The sequence below is a fragment of the Brachyistius frenatus genome, unplaced genomic scaffold, assembly GCF_029030835.1.
Source record: "Brachyistius frenatus isolate BFR_SWC_R1_liver_20210118 unplaced genomic scaffold, ASM2903083v1 Contig_79, whole genome shotgun sequence".
Classification (NCBI taxonomy): domain Eukaryota; kingdom Metazoa; phylum Chordata; class Actinopteri; family Embiotocidae; genus Brachyistius; species Brachyistius frenatus.
Genome location: NW_027210678.1, coordinates 1,890,118 through 1,909,603, shown reverse-complemented (window position 1 = coordinate 1,909,603; position 19,486 = coordinate 1,890,118). Strand labels below are relative to the sequence as shown.

General features: G+C 40.5%; 2 protein-coding genes across 5 annotated transcripts in view; one reads left to right on the top strand and one right to left on the bottom strand.

The window, feature by feature from the left end:
- Positions 1-19,486, bottom strand: part of LOC138626921 (E3 ubiquitin/ISG15 ligase TRIM25-like) — a 188,401-nt gene that overhangs the window by 50,112 nt on the left and 118,803 nt on the right. The gene's annotated exons all lie outside the window — the stretch shown is intronic.
- esyt2a (extended synaptotagmin-like protein 2a) overlaps positions 1-19,486 on the top strand; it is a 33,993-nt gene that overhangs the window by 545 nt on the left and 13,962 nt on the right. For all 4 annotated transcript variants that reach the window (XM_069708907.1, XM_069708906.1, XM_069708905.1 and 1 more), the window contains exons 2-8: positions 830-1,208; positions 10,984-11,025; positions 12,011-12,145; positions 12,526-12,602; positions 12,727-12,799; positions 14,338-14,427; positions 18,523-18,578. In XM_069708907.1, the coding sequence (XP_069565008.1) occupies positions 837-1,208; positions 10,984-11,025; positions 12,011-12,145; positions 12,526-12,602; positions 12,727-12,799; positions 14,338-14,427; positions 18,523-18,578 (845 nt within the window). In that variant the 5' untranslated portion in view covers positions 830-836. The remainder of the gene's footprint in view (positions 1-829; positions 1,209-10,983; positions 11,026-12,010; positions 12,146-12,525; positions 12,603-12,726; positions 12,800-14,337; positions 14,428-18,522; positions 18,579-19,486) is intronic.

The window sequence follows — 19,486 nt, the reverse complement described above, 5'->3', positions numbered from 1 at the left end:
TACGACTTAAAATAACGTGTGTTGGCATTTTAAATTAAGGCCGATTCAAAGAGTGGTTCTAATCGTTTTCAAACATATATTAAATCCGATTCTTTCCTGTTGCCTTCTGTATTAGGAATACAGGCAACAAAAAGTGAACATTTTTAGTAAGGAGCTTCGCATGACGCCTTCTCGATACAGAGGCTGGAATGACAGCCTGCAGCCTGTCTGGATATGCAGTGTGTAGGTTGCGAAAACATGTTCACAGATCAAATAAAAAAGACATTCTTTGGTCCAGCGTGGATCTACTCGTAGCTTTTGTGTATTTTTCAGTGTTTGCATGCAACTTTTTTTTTTGTTTTTACTACAGAAATAGACATTTTTGATGTACCAATTCTGAAGATCAATTTTATTTTTTAAGCTTTTTCAGTGACACCTACTTGGTTTGATTCTTTCCAATTTTTATCACAGTGTTATTTAAACCAATTTTTTTTTCTAATTTAGCACAACGTGGTCTGTCTTTGGGTTCTTTGTGTTACAGTACACGAGTCAAAGCCTTAATACACATAACTAGTGATACGCTGAATGTCTTTGTGCACTTGTGGTGCTCAGTGTAGTAACTTAGTGTGACATTGTCAAGCTTAATGTTGATTTTATTCCTCAGGGCATTACTTCAGCCATAACTGCTTGGCATTTTGCTTGTGGAGATAGAAATCTCGCAGCCTTAAGGCCTCTGCTTTGTAGTGTTGAAACAGTCGCAGCTTTGTTGGCGTCTTGTGTGTGTGTGACAAGGAAGCACTGACTGACACTTGCTGTAAAAACTTACTGTCCAAAACAAATTGATTTGCAGAGGGGAAATGAGTAACAGGATGGAGGGTTCGGCGGGACCGGGCGTCCGGGCCAACGGACCCGCCCCGGCGCCCAGCACCCCGGTGAGCGCCACCGTGGGCCCGCCGCTGTCCCCGGAGGAAGAGCAGCAGTCGTCCCTGACGGACGTCACCCAGATGTGGATTAAATTCGCCAAGACCTTCGCCATCATCTTCCCCATCTACGTCTTGGGATACTTCGAGTTCAGCTTCAGCTGGGTTCTGATCGGACTCGCCGCGCTGTTCTACTGGAGGAAGAACCACGGCGGTAAGGACTACAGGATAAACCGTGCCTTGGCTTTCCTGGAGCATGAGGAGAAAGCGGTGAAGCAAAGCGTGCCCACAACAGAGCTGCCACCGTGGGTAAGTCCCTCCAGCTTTATTGCATTCCTGGTATTATCACTATCTTGTTATCTTTGCTTTTGTATTTTGACTGCGGGTCAAGCCTTCCCCGTTCCCTCGGGTGTTCTCCCAGGCAGCATCGAGCCGGCTCTAGGATGTCAGCACTGGCTGGTTGTCTGCCAAGCTCGGCGGCTAGCGATGACTAACTCCCTGTGGCAGGCCCTCCCCACGGGTAGTTTTTCTTTTCTCAAAACAGTTTTTGGGGAGATTAGCTCTGCCCTCCTTGTGTAAGACACAAACACTGTAGGGACAGACGCTCCTGTATGTGCAAGTCAAATTAAAGGACCACATCAGCACCCTGTAATTTCCTTGTTTGACTCAGAGGTCAACATCTCCAAAACGCTTGCAATGGGAGGTGGTGCAGGAGCGTTGGAAAACAGGGCTCACCAGTAGCTTTTTCTCACATTGTGGATTTTAAGATGGTTTCCGGCAGCTTGGTTGTCCAAAATGACCAGAAATGTGAGACTCATGTTTCCCCTAAAAAGTTTTGTTGAGATTCTCTAACATTTATTTCTGAGGTAATAAAATGCATCAAAAGGAGAAAAATAATACTCCCAATTACAGCTCCCAAACACGTTTACTGGGCCTTCATGATGTCACACAGGTTAAGCCCTCTAAATTACAGTTAAAAAGATTAGCCCAGCTTATTAAATACCAGAACAAGATCCTAATTATACAAATTAGTTTGAGGCGAAGGGGATTCGTCCGGTTCCTTCCCCTCCACCTTTTCACTCTAAAACTTTACTGGCCTCACTTAAGGATATTTAATAAAACACTCAATTGCTCCCTTCTTATGATAACAGTTGTTATGGTTGCTGGAAATTATTCAAACCGCAAATACACTTCTTCTGGTCTGGAAATGTTCATTTCAGAGTCTAGATCGACCGACAGGAAGCGCTTTGGTCTCTGGACTTGACCTCGTCACATGTAATCTGTACTTTGACATCACTGAGGAGGAGAGGCTGTTAACCTTTTAAGAAACCCTTAGATTAGGTTTTTAATGAGGCTAGGAAACTTTCACTTTTGAATTCGGATTAAAACGTTATTTAAATATGCCCCCCCCCCTCAAAAAAACGAAGGAGGTTACGCTTCTTGGGGGTCTTGTGGGACGACATCTGATTAGGATGGCGCCTGCCATTTTGAGGTTTTTCCGTGCACGCCATGGGATGTCCCATGGAGGAGCATAGGAAAAGTTGCTAGGTGAGAAGGAATTCGGGCTAACCAACCAACGGATGGATGAAAATGTGCAGAAGCTAACAGCAGTAAACCGTTTTAAATTACGCCGGTTTTTCCCCCTCGTCCTGCTTCTCCTCATCAGGGGGGGGTTATTTCTCAGATTGGTCCTCGGTTGGGATTAAAACAGCGACGCGTCTTGACATTCGATCCTCTTGAGGGGACCAAACAAACCTTTGTTGCTTGTTTATGGAGGGCCTCATAAATAGCCACCAGGAAAAGGTCACGCATTCTGCACTTTTGTCGCCGGGGGGCCCCTCGACGCACTCGCCATCAGTTCCAGGATTTAATCAGCGCCGGGCTTATTTTCAATCCCGTTAGCCGGCCGCCACCAAAAAAAAAAAAAGGGATCCAAAGGTGTTGAATCACTGACGTCTGCTAACGGAGCTCCTGAAGGCTGCAGGAGTCAACAAACCTGATCCACGTTACACTTTCTCTGTTGGTCACTTGTGGTTTGGTGTGTTTGCCATTCGCCGTGCTGACATTAAGAAACTGGTGAGGAGGAAGAGGAAGAGGACGATTTCCACATAGCTGCACCAGCCAAAACTAGTAGTGCCCAAAGGATGCAATGAGTGAGCGATAAGAAAACCGGTGCCAACTCTGCACGACATCGTTGGATAAGATCATCCAAAAGAAGTACAAGAGTTTTCCTTAAAAGCCTTTTTCAGAGCAGGATGAAAAACTTTTGTTACGTTTTTATTTTCCAAGCTTCAGGAAACACATAATAATGTAAATGGGTACGAACAACAACTTATTTTTTACGTGTCCCAGACTGTGGGATGTTCGCCCTCTAAGGCAATGTTGATTTTGTTCGAATCGATTGTCGAGTAGATTTGATCTTTTTGTTCTAGAAATGTTGTTTTGTCTTGCGATTTATTCTTAGAAAAATCAAAGGTATGATCAGATTTTTGAAGCTGTTTATATTAATCATCATATTAATCTGGAAAAAGTAGATTTCTTAAAAACAGCAAATATTTATATGGACTTCAACTCGGTGGGAAAGAAATCTTTAGCTGCAAAAATTCAGCGCAACAAAGTTTTTCTTTTTCTACTTTTACAAGTTTATAATGGACAATGGAAATAAAATTCTATGTTAATAAGGTGTGGTCACATTTAAATGTGGTGCTGTAGCTGACTACATTAAATACAACACAGTCACTAGCTATGACCTCAGTGTTAACATGATTTAATTAAAGGGACAAAGTGTCAAAATAAACAAACATTACAGGCGTGGGCGTACCTAATAATGTGACCACGGCTTTGTTTCTGGACAGGGACTTTATGACTGCACCATGAAAAGTAAAAACTGATTTCTTGATAAAGAAATACTCTCTAAATCTCTATAACTTTCTCTTTAACCAAATTTTATGTTTTTCCTAAACAAATTTTTTATTTTGGATTTGAGTTTAAATCAACATTTTAAACATTATTCTTCAGATTAAATAGCTGAAAATTGATTATTCCCCTGCAGCCGAACCCACAAACAACACTTCATCTACCGTATATCAAGACTCTTACAAAACCATCGCTCTTCAGATTCGCCCGTAATGAAGAGGCTTCCTTCCTGTTTTCACATTTCCTAAATATCAACGACGATGATGCCAGAGTAGGAGCGGTGAGAGGCTGAGTGGATGGATGCCAGCCAGCCAGCCAGCCAGACACACACACACACACACACACACACACACACACACACACACACACACACACACACACACACACACACAAAAACACACACCCTCCCACCACAGAGCTTCACGTCAACACATCCGTTATCACACAGGCTTCGACAACAAACGCTGCTCGGCAACATCAATATGAAAATGGAAAAAACAAAGCAAAACGCTTGGCTGTGAGCAGATGTGCGGCGGTTCGCGGACCAAACACACACCGACAGCTCAGCCTGATTTAAACCGGTCAAAAAGGACGTCGGAGGATTAACGTGTCCTTCTGATAAAGAAGCAACAATACAACACAATCGACGGTGAACTTTGACCTCCCCGAGGAGACGCTCAGACGCTGTCAGTCCGTCTCCGTCCGAGATACTTTATCTCCCGAAACACCTCCGTCACACCGACCTCGATGATTAGAAGCACTGAAAGTAGCCGAGTCTCCATATTGGAGTTTTTGATTAAATTAAAACTCGGCCCAGAAATAAAAATCTTTTTTGTTGTTGTTTTGATTGGATCGCAGCTCAAAAATCCAATCATTAGAAAAAAACCTGTAATTAAGCTTCTGTTTGCTCTGATTGATTCACTGATCCGTCACCCAGTTGTTTCTGCATTAGTCGAGACAGAACAAGTGAATGACAAAAGAAAAAAAACCTGCCACCATCTTTGAGAGCACAAAGATGACTTCATTTAGTTTTCAAGAAAAAAATAATAATCCGATTTTAGAGTTCTAAAATTAGATTTGAGAAACAAGGCATTTGATGACGTTGCCTCGGACTCTCGGAGGTTGTGATACGTATTTATATAGACTAAAAAAAAAAAAAACTAAAATAATCCACGGATTAATCGATTATGAAAGTATTACATCCCTACTTTCAACCACATCTCGTGCTTTTTTCCTCAATAGATGATAATAATCAGTTTTTTTGGTCAAACAGTGGAAACATAATTCAGTGTTGGTCAAAGGCTGCTGAACATGTAACATAGAATAAGACGTTGAGGATTTTAGGCCTTGAAATAAGTCACTTTTTAGTGTGTCTTCCTGGATTAAACACCATAAACTTCAGGTTTTTTTAATAAACTAAATCATCCCACATGTTTTTCTGCTTCAGACGTTGAATTTAAGCCCCGAGAGAACTGGATTTGATTACATAGAGCACAAAATAAAAGTACAATAAGAAGGAAGATAAATAAATAAATGAAACAAACTCCACTGACAGTTGAAGACTTTTAACTTCTCTTTGTCGCCGTCCATCTACGTCTCCAATATTCGGCCTTTATGCAACACGACAGCACGTCAAAGTTCGGTGTGCTTTTTTTGAACGCGGCCTCGTCTGTAACTCGGTGTGTCCGTCTCCGAATCACTCGATGACTCTTTGATCTGCACGAGCTGGAAAAAGAGAAATAATCAGAACGTTTGTGACGAACGGAGCAGAAGATAAGAAGAGCCAGGAATGCCGTCTGCAGCCTTTTAAAGCTGCTAATGCGATTAGCAACGCATGACGTAAGATATAATTGATTTTGAAATTAAAAAAATGACAACGCCGTCGTTCAGAAACGATCTCCGTCCACGCTGCGGCTCAGAAGTTTTCGTCGAACAGCTGACCTCAATTTGAAGCAGCAGAAGCTACCTGAGGTCAGGCGGTCGTTTGAAACGGAGGAATGAGGCCTGGCTGGAATTTTTATTTTTTATTTTTCCAGAGGATGGAAGGTCTACGTTGTAAAAAAACACATCCATAAAACACAAAAACAAAGAGCTGATAGTGGCGCTGACGTGTTTCAGACTCCGACTGTCCAAATGTTTTGACTGGATGCCATTTAAATAGGAGGCTGCTGTTCTTCGCCGTTCTCAAGCCAACATGCAAAACAATCAATGCTTCCAGGTTCTTTTATCTGTCATGACTTACAGTAAAATAATACAACGAGTAGTTCTGATCCAGAGATCTGATTGGTCAACTGTACATTTGGAACGCGAATATAACATCCATATAAAATGTTTGTACTTGATATCGGTCGATTGAATATTTTTCTCATTTGGCCCTTTTTTTTTGTCCCTCCGAGCACCCGTGCCGTAACAACACGGATAGTTGCGTGTTTTAAAATCCTAGCGGCGGCTAGCTTGACCGGACTTTAACACATTTTTTTTTTTTAAACGGGAGTCCATCCGTCTTTATTTTTTTTTTTTTTAGCAGATATCTTAGTTACGACAAGACCGAGCTAGCCATGCAGTTTTGTGTTTCTATGTGCTGTATTTTTTCAGTTTGCGAAACAATCAACACAAAAGAGTCTCTGTTGCTAGGTCGTTGCTAAGGGTCGGCCTACTTCCTGGAGTGGTAACGATAGCTTACGATACATAAGAGTATAATGACGCGACTGGTTGTTTTCCCAGCTCTTAGTCATACCCCAATGTGTTGCCATTGGAAATGTAGCTCGCAGTAACAAAATATATATTTTGAATGAATCATTGCATATTTTATTTAGTCGGTAACTTATACGTTGTCCTGACGGTAAAGGATAAAGAGACGGAGAGTTATTCGATGCTCTTAAGTGGTCGTAAAAGTACACATGGTGCACTCAGTTGTCGTAAAACAAAACAAATCAATATAGTTTATTTATAATATGCGCGTTGAAACAACCAAAGTGCTGAACAGACCAAACCAGATAGAATCAAAAACAAATGATGCAATATTAAAGAAATTAAAAAAAATGTTAAGCAAAAAAAAAACACCTGAAGGTCGTCATTAAAAATGAAACGACTTCTAAAATTTAAAATTAATGTGGAAAAATGTAAAATGATAGATTTTTTTTTAATGAATAACACTTCCAATTTCACATGTTTGTAGCTTTTACGATGCTAATACGTTTTGAGAGTCGCCTCGTAAACAACGTAAACAAACTGAAAGATGCAGAAAGTTCGTGACCGGAGTCGCCATGCCAACCGACATCTGGATCACATTTAAATGCATTCAAGCTTTGGGTGCTTTTAGGTAACAATACTATTTATATCGCCGTCTAAAGCACATTTCTAAAGCGCATCGATGACGTATCTCAAAATATTACATCATTTAATCGACAATATTGTGCGTTGACTTCGAGCCAAATCTCTCCCGAATGGCGTCTTATCGTCCTCACATCCTCGACGGCAACGTCTCGCTCTCTGTTTCCGTCTAAATATAAACGTCAGCCGTCTCGTCATTGTGGGTTTCCAATTGTTGTTGTTGTTGTTGTCACCTCGGAGGACGACGGTCCTTCCAACATGGGAAGTGCGGTTGAGTCAGCGGCGACGGGATGATGATGGAAAATACAGTTCTGTTTGTCAGATTAAATGAATGCTGACATGAGTATTTTATATCCTCTTCACCCCTTGTGTCTCCCACACACACACACACACACACACACACACACACACACACACACACACACACACACACACACACACACACACACACACACATGCTTTGTGATGGGGGGAGGGGGGAGGGCTGCTGGCGAGGGTTAGGATTTCCAAACAGCTGTCGCATAGCTGGAGCGTTAGTCTCGCCCACGTCACGGGATGTTCCCAATTGTCTTCATCAACCTTTCGTATGAATTAGAAGAAGAAGAAGTGGGAGGTTGGGAGGTGAATAGTTGAATTGCGACGTTGAAACGAAGTAAAATTCCTGGAATAAATGCCTTTTATTTTGTTGCTTTTCCTGTGTTTTGTCTTTTGCAGTTGACTCATTGAAATACACGAGGACAATGCAATCATTATTTTTAAAAGTAATTTATAGCTGCAATGACTCATCGAGTGACAGAAAATAATTGAGTGACTGTTGAAGCCACGGCAAGAATTTGTTGGCACTTTGATTGCCTAATCTGACATCATTAAAGACAACTCTGACAGCTGTAACCTGACTACACCACAGGCCTGTCAATCAAACAGAAACGCCCCGCCCCCACCCAAACAACACGTCTTTTTAAAGCAGATTTTTCTCATGAATGAGGGATTATTTTCAGATGGACCTCCAGAAAACTAATAAGAAGGAGTGACTTTAGCTAACAACACCGAGATAACTGATGGACACATTTTATTCACTTTGGATTTGATGAGAGAAGTTGAATGAGAGTCTATGGAGCCGGAGGCTTTTTGGAGCCGACCTCTAGTGGCACTCGCTGGTATTGCAGCTTAAAGGCACTTCTGAATCTGCCTCATTTTTTTTTTTCCCTGAAAGTTACGAACACTAGAAAAACAATTTGTTTTTTCTTGATGTTTGTTATTTGTGTTTTTTTTTTATGGGCTTTCTAAATCAGATCTTAAACCGTCCGAGGATTTACGCCTCAAAAAACTAGATTTAGCATTTTTCCCTCCAGAATTGAAAGAGGTCACTGATCTTTTGCATCATTGGTTTTTGAGAGATTTGGAGGGGAAAACCTGCAGGAACGCTCAAAGCGTTAAAAGGGCTTCTGGTTGGAGGAATCAAAGATTGGTGGTTAAAGACCTTTTTTCAAGTGCCATTGTTGCCGTAAAAGAGAGAAATTGTTCCCAGTTCGTGGAGGAAACAGATCTGTTTCCTTGCTTTGTCGCTCTGTAGGCTTCATTTATAGAGAAATTAACGTGACATAATACAGAATAACAACACATACTTTCATTTTTATTGGACCGTCTCATTAATCTTTTTCAGAAGGAGCTTTTATTGCCCCTTTAAAAAAAACTCCAAATATGTTTTTTTTTTTTTTTTTTTTTCCTTCCGCTGAGTCATGTCGGCTCGTACCAAACTTAAAATGTAATTTCCTGTTTAATTCATGCGAATGACTGTTTTTAACTGCACTTAGTCTCATTCTCACGTTCTCTTTCTTTGTTTATCTGGAGCAGCTTCTCCGCTTCAACCCTGAAAAAATAAATTTCCCCTCGGGGATTAATAAAGTAAATACCTGCCTACCTACCTACCTAAATAAACAACAGCGTCGGCACACGTGGCCGACGATTTGTGTTTCGTTTACATGTTTGGCTCTGATTTTGAAATCCTTGCAGTCACTAACAGATGATGAGGACTTTTTTTTATTTCCCCAGTGTGAAGCTCTTTCATCATTTAAATCTACATGAAAGCGCTGAAAAGCAGAAAAGCACATACAGGGGCCGACCATTTTTTTTTTTCATGTGTGTACTTAGAGCTGAAAGTCTTCTTTGTCCTCCCGAGCTTATATAATATTTAAATGCAACGTGTTTACGACCCTTCACTTATGTCCATCGGCCTCGGACCTGAGCGTCTCTGCACAATCCTCCCAGCGTGTCCGTTATGTAACCACCAGAAAACCGACCAGAAGGAGGGACTTTATCTAATGACACCATCACGACTTGTGGAAAACATTCATTTAATTTTTATTTCATGAGAGAAGTTTGATTGGGAGTCTATTGGAGTGCAATTGGAGTTATTTTCTGGAGCCAGCCCCCCCCCCAGTGGCTTTAATTGGTATTGCACTTTAAGAAACTTCCGCACTGGGTTCTCTTTTTCGGACCAGGAGGTTACGTCCATTTTTATATACAGTTTACAGACTTAAATTCAGTGCAGCAACAACAGCTGGTTCAAATCGAGCTTTCAGAATGAGCTGGCAGCAGAGAGAGGTTTTTCAGTCCCGGTTTGTTTTTTGGTCCCAAGAAGAAACGAAAGTTGGAGGAAGTTGAAGTAACGGTTCTCCAGAACATCGCCGGCTGCTCACTGTGAGCTGTTACCGAAAAGTTACACCCGGACATCTTGAAGTAGCTTGATAAGCCCCGCCCACTACCAGCCATCCAAAAAAAGAGGCGGGTCGAATTAGCTCAACAGCTGAGGGATGAATTTGGATGTCATCTTGCTCTTGTGGTATATAAGTGAAATGCATTTCATGCCCCCCCCTCGGGATGAAACTTAATCACTTTGATGACCCCCTTTTCCCCCCCCCCTCTTGCGCCATCATCTAGTCAAGTTTTTAATTTGAAATGAAAGCTGGATTAAGTTTTATTGAATGTTTTTTTGGAAAGACCTCTGTCATCTCCACACATCTCTGTTGTCACTGGGGAGCATCAGAGGCACCGGGTGCTCTGCCAAGAGAACTGGCATGAATCTGAGGGGGGGCAAAGAGTGGGAAAACAACATAATAATACTATGTTAAAACAAAGGACTGACTGCACTGATCTGTGGTAATTAGGCTTTACAAAGAACCCTTACTGTGGCAGATTACAGAATAATTACATGCAATAGTGGAGCTTTATTAACATAATTAGGGTGGAAAAACACAATGCAACAGCACCCTAAAATGTATTTTCATAAAGTTTAATAAACACCTCTAAAATTAAACATTTCAAACCTAAACAAAGGGAGGATTTATTGCCTTACTTTTAATTAAACTACATTATTTCCTTTTTTTGTTTTAACTATGTGTAACGAATAAACTGTCAAATACACGAGTTGTGAGCTAAATTATTATTACGGAGGAATCTTTCTTGTCATATTTTGTCTGCCAACTTATGGTTCTGATTTTTTAACCTTCATTGTGTTTTATCTTCTTCCTGAAGTCTGTTCAACCTGAGAGCTAAATTTTTGAAAATACGAGGTCATTTTATTTTGAGCGTTTTTTGCAGAATTTGTAAAAAAATGTATGGCTTTTTTTTTTCCAGCTCTCAACAACTAAACAACAGTTGTTGTTTTTTTTTTTTACATGCAGCTGCACGTAACAGACAGATTTCAGTCCTTAAGTGTGAATTTTTTACCACAGATTTCAGCGAAGAGTAAAAAAAACAACTCGGTATAATAATGTCATAAAAGTTCTGTTTATATAAATGGTGATTTTTTTTTTCTGTCTTTTTTTGATTGTAGGTCCATTATCCAGATGTGGAGAGAGTGGAGTGGCTGAATAAGGTACGAAACACGATGCTGCTTCTTCGCCCACTGCAGGGTTGTATAAATAGGATGTGAATGTGGAGCTTCGAGAGACCCTGACCCAGAGCTTTCTCCTCCCTGGAGAGACAAACACAAAGACAGAAAGAGAGTCTGGCTCCCGGAAAAAGCGTCTGCTTACTGTAAATGTTTGGAGATGCTTCCAGTAAAAAAAGTTAATGGACGTTTAATGAGCAGGAGAATTGACTTTCTAATGTCCGAACCTGACGCGGTGATGCTAGGCACCTTTTACAGTCGTGTTGTGTTTGTTTGTGTGTTTGTTGTGGTTGTTTTACGGGTTCGGAGAGTTGGATTTAAAGGTGGTAATTACAAAAAACAAAAGATTTATTCTCCTCTAAAGCGCTGAACTGCCATAATTCACCTGCGAGCGGTTGAAACTCACCTTGGCTTTATTTATAGAAAAGTGCTTCACATTAGAACGAAAACAGAAAGATGAAAGCAAAAATAAAGAAAACAACAAACAAATAAATGAAAAAGGAAGATTAATGAACGCTGGACTTAAAATTACAACAATAAAACAATGGTGTTTTAAATAAAATGTAAAAAAAAACAACAGAATAAACACCAGGGATAAAAACAATTACAACTTAAAAAACCAGGACAATAAAAAATACTATAAAATGAAAAGCCAAGACATAAGTCTAAACTTGAGTTAACAACCAGCTAACAACCAGCTAACAAAGCACTAATTTTTCTAAAATAAAACCCAGTTAAGCCCAAACTACCAAACAGCTGACGACCGTCGGACTCCTCAGAATGTCACGTGAAGGTCGTAGCTTTCCTCGAGCTTCGTTGCTACTCACTGTTCACGCGCAACAGGAACAGTCTCTAAACTTCTTTTATGCGTGTCGAGTCCCTGAACTCCCGGTTTTAGCTTCAGCCTGGCAGAAGACGTGTATCCGTCATATATCCGTCCTAACTCTCCCTCTTCTTCCTCCTCCTTCAGACGGTGAAGCAGATGTGGCCGTTCATCTGCCAGTTCGTGGAGAAGCTGTTCCGAGAGACCATCGAGCCGGCGGTGAAGGGCGCCAACCCTCACCTCAGCTCCTTCTGCTTCACCAAGATCGACATGGGCGACAAGGTGACGAGACGTGTAGTTATTTGAACATTTCATCGAGCTGCCTGCAGCTTCTGTCAGACGGGAGGTTCTTCAGAACTTTTTATTGCCATGTTTCTATTTTCGTCTGCTCTGTTTGCAGTTGAACTCCGACGACTCGTGCGAACCGATTCGTCAAATTTAGAAACTTTAGAAATCTTCTTTCTTCTTCTTTTGCTTCCAGGTTGTCTGTAGTTTCTTCTTCTTCTTCTTCTTCTTCTTCTTCTTCTTCTTCTTCTTCTTCTTCCTTTTTCTTTCTTCTAACTTCGACTCGAAGACTTCTTTGTAGCTCATAAAGAGTAAAAAAAAATAAAAAAATAAGTCCCGGTCAGATTTGCTCACTTTCAGCTCCGTGTCTCTTGCAGCCGCTGAGGGTGAACGGGGTCAAAGTTTACACGGAGAATGTGGACAAGAGGCAGGTGATCATGGACCTGCAGGTCAGGTAAATAAAAACAACTCCCACACTCACTAACTGTTGGATTTCATGCTGCTTTTTAATGTTTTTATTCTTCCTTCTCTTGTTGTTATCGTATTAATCGCCTCCTGCATTTCTTCCTTCCGTTTAGTTTCGTCGGGAACACGGAGATTGACGTGGACATCAAGAAGTACTACATCAGGGCCGGGATCCAAAGTATCCAGGTATGATACGCCTTTCTGGGAGGGGGGTTGTAAATTCACCGTATCGCGTATCGAAGATGGGTGATTTGTCCAACTAGCAGTCCTGAATATAAACGTATTTAATTTACAGGGATATGAAATTGAACAGAAGCAAATCTTAGCAATTTGAGAATGCTGAAAACAGTGAATCTTTGCTGATTTTCTGGCAAGAATGGGACCACATTTCACTTTCAAAACTCCAGCAACCGGTCTCCTCAGTTCCCAAAAGTTTACAGAGTGTTGTAAAAAAGAAGAAGTAATGCAACGCAGCGGTAAACTTTTTTTTGGGACGTGTTGCTGACATCAAAACAATAAAATGTCTCCTTTTCCACCATTTGATTTGTTGTCTTTAAATCCCATCAAATCTGGATTCACGTGATTTGCAAATTATTGCATTCCTGTTCTTTGTTTTACATTTTTCACGGGGTTCCAACTTTTTTTTTAGGAAACGGGAGTTTGTTTGAGATTTAAATAAAGTTTGAATGAATAAATATTGTACAAAACACAGTAAAGAACCCAAACGAGAGGTGGTTTATTACTTTACCTCCGACCCGTGACCTTTAACCCTTCGGCCTCTGCAGATGGGCTTTTACATAACGTGTTGACAGAGGACCGATAAAATAAGGCGTTATCCACTCGGCTGTTGGCTCAGGATCGGGCCATGTTTGCCGTTCAGAGACAGAAAGTAGAAAGTGAACGTCGGGGAGATTTAAAACGGCCGCGCGGTCAATATTTGCCTTTTGTGTGCGGCTCAGATTTTTTTCAGTAGACGGATTCCTTCACAAGGCTGCTGGAGGAATGAAGTCGAGGAGCTTATCGTGAATCATGACTCATACGCTTTTCCTCTTTTTTTTTTTCTGTCTTTCATTTGAAAGCGACATCTTCTCCTCTGATGGAGCATTATCTCGCCGAGCGTGATTATCAGAGCCTCCTCTTCTTCCTTCGGGCCACAGTAGAGGCGTACACAAGGCTATCTCCCATCTTTCCTCTGCGCCCGTTTTGATGAGTAAACGTTGGTGTTTGATTACTCAGAGCGAGCCGCGACCAAATTTGGTGCTGCAGACGGGCAAGTCTGCATGTCTGAAGTCTGAGTCACTGCAGAGCTACGAAGGGGGGGGAGACACTGGCATGAAAAATGCATCAACCTGCACAAATTATTCTTTGAATTATCTGTCTAGCATCTATTATTTTTCTTAAATAATATTAGAGCAAAACATATAGTTTCTGTTGCCCAACCCTTCTAATGAGGACGAAAGAACGAGATGATCCCGACCTTTTCGTCTTTTGTATTTTTCCTCTGTGAATCACTCGAATCAGTTTCCGGTTCGTCCTGCCTTCTGCATACCGTTAAAAAAAAAATTAAAAAAAGGATCCACATGTAGTCTGACTCACAGCAGGAACCAAAGAAAGAAAAGCAGCTGATCTGATGAAGTTCTATGAACCATTCAAAAGTTAACATGTTTAAAAGACTGACAGCGGACAGAACGCTGACTCATGATGTTGTGGTTTTTTTCTTGCAGCTTCACGGGGTGATGCGTGTGGTGATGGAGCCGCTGCTGGGCGACATGCCTCTGATCGGAGCCCTGTCCGTCTTCTTCCTCAAGAAACCCGTGAGTACCGTGACCTCTGACCTCAGGCTTTGACAATGTGCCAAAATGCCAAAACTATGGAGCAAGAAGTTCAAATGTTTTGCAAAAAAAACAAACACTTAAAATACAAAAACTTAGTTTTTATTTCAGTTTCAGCAACTTATGCAGTCAAATAATAAAAAAAAAGTCAACTACTTTTCCTTTTCTTCTACTTTTACAGCTGTGTATATATATATTTTATAGAGAATTAAACAAAATAAAATAAAAAAAAATCCTCTCCAGCTTAAATATTGGTACAATAACATTTCTAAACCTGTACATACGTAGTCAGTGACATCATCAACCTCGTCCCGTATGTATTTTCCTGATCTTGACCCGGCTGCTGCTCTCCGGTTTCTACCGAGATCAACGGTTTTTTATTTGGTTTCTTCCTGAACGCTGCAGATCATCCCACATCGGTGCATTCCTCCTTCTCCTGACTGCCGTCTTCCTTCCGGTCCTCAAACACGGTTTTATCTTCCCGATTCAGGCTTTGATACCATCACCCAGAGGGAAAACAAAAATTACCCTCAAAAGCTTCAAAAACTTCTGGGTTGAGTTTCACTCAACAAGCTGCTTTTTTTTTTTTTTATTTTTTATTTTTTTAAATGCCACCTCTTCCTTTCAATATCTTTTCCACAAAGGAAATGACATCACTGCTGTTACCCTGCACTGTCAGTCTATCGGGCTGATCATTAATTTTTTTTTAGTATCGACTGATGTGCAGATTATAAATGAACCATCTAGTCCATGAAAATGTTGGCTGGTGGATTTATTTTCAAACACCATCCATGCTTGATTTATTTTGTGGTTTCATTTTGTTGTGATTTCAGGACAACCACGTTTTTATTTTATATACGTCACCAATTTCGCTGTGAACTGTGGGAAAGTCCACCTCTGGTGTGACTAAGAAAAGCTGCCATTCTTCACCTTTTAAAAACCTAAAAAACGGAGAATATTTAGCTTTTTGACCGGATTGCAGAAAAAAAAAATCACATTTCACCACAACCAGAAAAACGTAGTTTTTGCAAGCAGCTGTAAAATCTTAAAGTCTTGAAGCAGTTTGACACACAAGAGCTTGAATCAGTTGTGGTTTTATATCCGGACACGAAGAGTCGACAACGTTCATGTGAAAGAACGTGAATTAGGAGACGTTTCCTCTTTGTCACGCATTAACCTACTTTTTAAAATTGCTCTCCAGCTGCACAGTTTGAGGTCGAATCTCATCAGTCAACATTTCCCTGAATAGGAAGTTGGTTGTTTTCCTGCACATGATCTGTGTCACTTCTTGCAAAGATGCTTTTGTAAAAAAAAGTTTGAAGTTTTTTATGATAATAAACAATTTGCAGATGTTACTGATGTTTTTTTCACCCAGATAATTTAACTGTAGTAAGTCATAAATCAGGTCTGGAGCCTGGTGAGAGTTTAGCTCGTTGCCCTGAGTGACTGGGAGGTTTCAAAATGGAGCAACAATTTAAAAATTCAGGAAGAAAACATGCATGTAATTACACGTGATGAGAACAGGAGTTCAGGATGAGTCATGTGGATTAAATCTTGCAGTGTTTCAACACAATAAACACCTGAAGTTGTCCTGAGCTGACTGAACAATGGTGCATTGTCGTGCTGCATTGCTTCACATTGCTGTCACATACCGGGCGTTGTGTATTTTTTGTCTACCTGCAGTTATGCATTATTTGAACATCTGGCCACTTTGGCTGCCGGCGGGTTGAAGCTCTGCCAGCTTACACTTCTGTTGTGTACAAATCAGGCTCCATTTAGAAGAAGGGTTTTCATTTGTTGTTTTTAGGTGCATTTTGTCCCCGATCTGATTTGCTGTCCTGATAATCAAAAGGAACAACCTCCCTTATAGTTACACGCTCTGTGGTAACTATACTCATACCAAATGACTAACATTGGCATGATGTCACCCGTTGATTTGGCAGTTTGGCAGTTGCCATCGTTTTCTTTTTTTTACCATATTTGGAAGTGCAAAGGGTGGAGCTAACTGAGAACATGAGGACACTATGCCCCGCCCACCTATGATCACAAGGAGGGAGTTTAGCTAATGACACCATAAAGACTTGCGGAGAACATTTATTGACTTTTGTATTTCATGAGAGAAGTTGATGCTTTTTGAATGGAAGTCTATTGGAGCCCCTAGTGGCCCTCAATGGTATTGCACTTTAAGAAAGAAACCTTCATACAAACAAAAGTTAGCCAAGCTTTGACTCAGTTTGGGTGCTAAAATAGATAATAATCAAATAAAGTAGTTTTTCTCAGTCATTTTAGTCTCTTATGTAATGACATTACTTTAGCTAGTGAGTCAGTCCTCCCCCCCCCCTCCCGCCCAGCACCACCAGCACCACCACCCCTCCCGCCCCCGCTGCATTTATTCTCTTCCTGTGCCAATGGTCTGCTGCGGTCTACGTGCCAACTAGGCTACAGAAAGTTGCACGTCTGCTCCACTGCACTGAGTAATAATTTATAAAGGAAAGTTCACCAGTTTAACGTTATTTTTATATGTTATCTATCGTCTGATTTAACAACGAGAACAGCTGTATTTTCCGCGGCTTTGCTCGTACACTTCTCTGCTCTTCATCTGCTGCAGCGGCACTGCCGGCTTCCAGCATTTGACATTTTAAGCCGCTTTTATAACCTTTTTCAGCTTCGCAGTCACTCTTAATCTCAGACACACACACACACACACACACACACACACACACACACACACACACACACACACACACACACCGACTCGTGTGCGCAGACCTCCGTAATATCCTAATAATACGTAATGAATTAGTCTATTTCCACTTTAAAATCCACATATATGTTAAAACCCTGAAAACGGGCACCTGTTATTCAGTCAGGCGATAACCTACTTTAAGAAAAAAACAACTGTCCACAAGATTTACGGTTTCGGTTTTGTAGTCAATATTTTGGAGCCGGAAGTGACCATATTTGGACGAGCTATTTTTTAAAATATATTATCTGTCTATAATATATTTTAAAACCTACCGACCAGGACGTGACAGGGGCGTGTCAGGAATGTGTCATGTTAAAGCTCCTCCCGATCCGGTTCCTCAGGTAACCCAGTTTGAAGTCCCGGCCTCGTTAACTGGGACAGAAAACCAGGTTAGGATCCCAGTTGTTCGTATTCAGACCCGTGTAAAAAAAAAGAAGGAAAGAAAAAGGGAACGTGTTGCCGCCTGCAGTGTTGGGTTTCATCATCCAGCTCGTACAACAGCGGCGTCCTGCTTTTAAGGATTATGGTCTGCTCGTCATTTATACCAGAATAAAAATACAAAAATCGAATTCACTTCACTCCAGTCACTCATTTCCTGAAGCGTGATTTTTAAAATCTCCAAACCCGTTCTTGTAATCGTTTATATAACTGTGGTTTTACACTCAAACTACATAACGTATACTTTAATGCTTCTTATTTTATGTTTTTGTAGATTTGAATTCATCTTTCAGGTTCATCTTCCTTCATCTGACAGTTAAATGTTTAACTAGAAGCTCAACGGTGTTTTTATTTGTTCTTTTGCTCTGTAAATGACACGATGTCGTCGTAAATGAAGAGTCAGCCTCAATTCTCGAGTACAAATAAAGGTTGAATGAAAAAGAAAATCAGGCACATTTAAATTTTAGTTGCTGTTTATAAACATTTATTATTTTCTATTTCACGTTTTTCCGTATTTCGTGAGCGGGAAAGAAGCTTTTTTTCTTGCAAAATGACGACTTCAAAGAGTGTCAAGAGTCGACGATGGAAAAACTAAATTGTAAAGTTTTGTCCTGGTTTTTCCATTTATTACAGGTCATTAAAATTCTGCTTTTTAGTCAGTGAAATTCACGGAAAAGTCGGGGAATTTCAAATATGACACTTCTGGGGACAAATTTTACACAAAACTTGGTCAATCTTCCAAAACTCAAGTCTGAAAATGTCTAATTTTTGCAGAGTTTAAAAAAAAAAATCTTTTTAGCATTAACAGGAACAAGTTTGTTGGAGCAGAGATCAAGTTTTGCCTCTTTTCTTTTATCTGAATCTAAGTCCTCACTTCTTTTTCTGTCTTTCAGCTGCTGGACATCAACTGGACGGGACTTACAAACATGTTGGACATTCCTGGTGTCAAGTAAGTAAATAACTAAAATAACTTTTGGTCTGTAAACATTTTTGAAAGTCTGCTGGAGGATTGTCGAACCAGTGCTTTTTGTTTGGATTTTAGAGGTTATACTTGTTTTTTTGAATTTAGAAAAAATAAAAATTAAATTTGGGTTGCATTTTAATGACTTAATGCAAAATGTTGGTCCTGAGGCCGGACCGGTTCAGAACCAGAACCTCTGGAGATTTCATCTGTCTGAACGAGGTGTATTCGGTCTATTTGCAGGACTTTTATTGCTGTTTGTGCAGCCGCTGCTTTTAATTGGAATTATTCAGTTTACTGTGTCATCACACACACACACACACACACACACACACACACACACACACACACACACACACACACACACCTGTCTTTGATATTCATGACCAGGTGGCTTCCCACATGTAGAAACTGCCATATGTTTTGATCTCAGCGTGTCATTATTAGCATTTTATTCAGGTAAACTTTATTTCTCCATCTGTCATATGAAAAGTAGAGGAGAAGCAATGCATTATGGGAATATTTAAAGTGTTATTATGGTGTCAGCGGGCTTCAACTGCAACCTGCCTGTCGGTGAAAGCAAAGGATACGTTACCGAGACGTTGCTAATTTAAAATCCTCGTTCAAATTAAAAGACAGAGATGATAAATTTAATAGCTCACGAAGTCAATTATTACAATTTATTTTGGGAATTATAGATTCATAAATATTCATTGGTTGTGAAAACGTTAGTTTGAGGAAACGCATTCATACAGCACATCTTGAAATGCTTCATTCAGATCCACGGTTCGTATTTTCCCAACTGCCTGGTTGATTTTCAATTTGTGCCAATTATGATGTGTAACATTAAACACAACACAGCCTGTGCAGGGGATTTTTTTTTAATATATATTTGC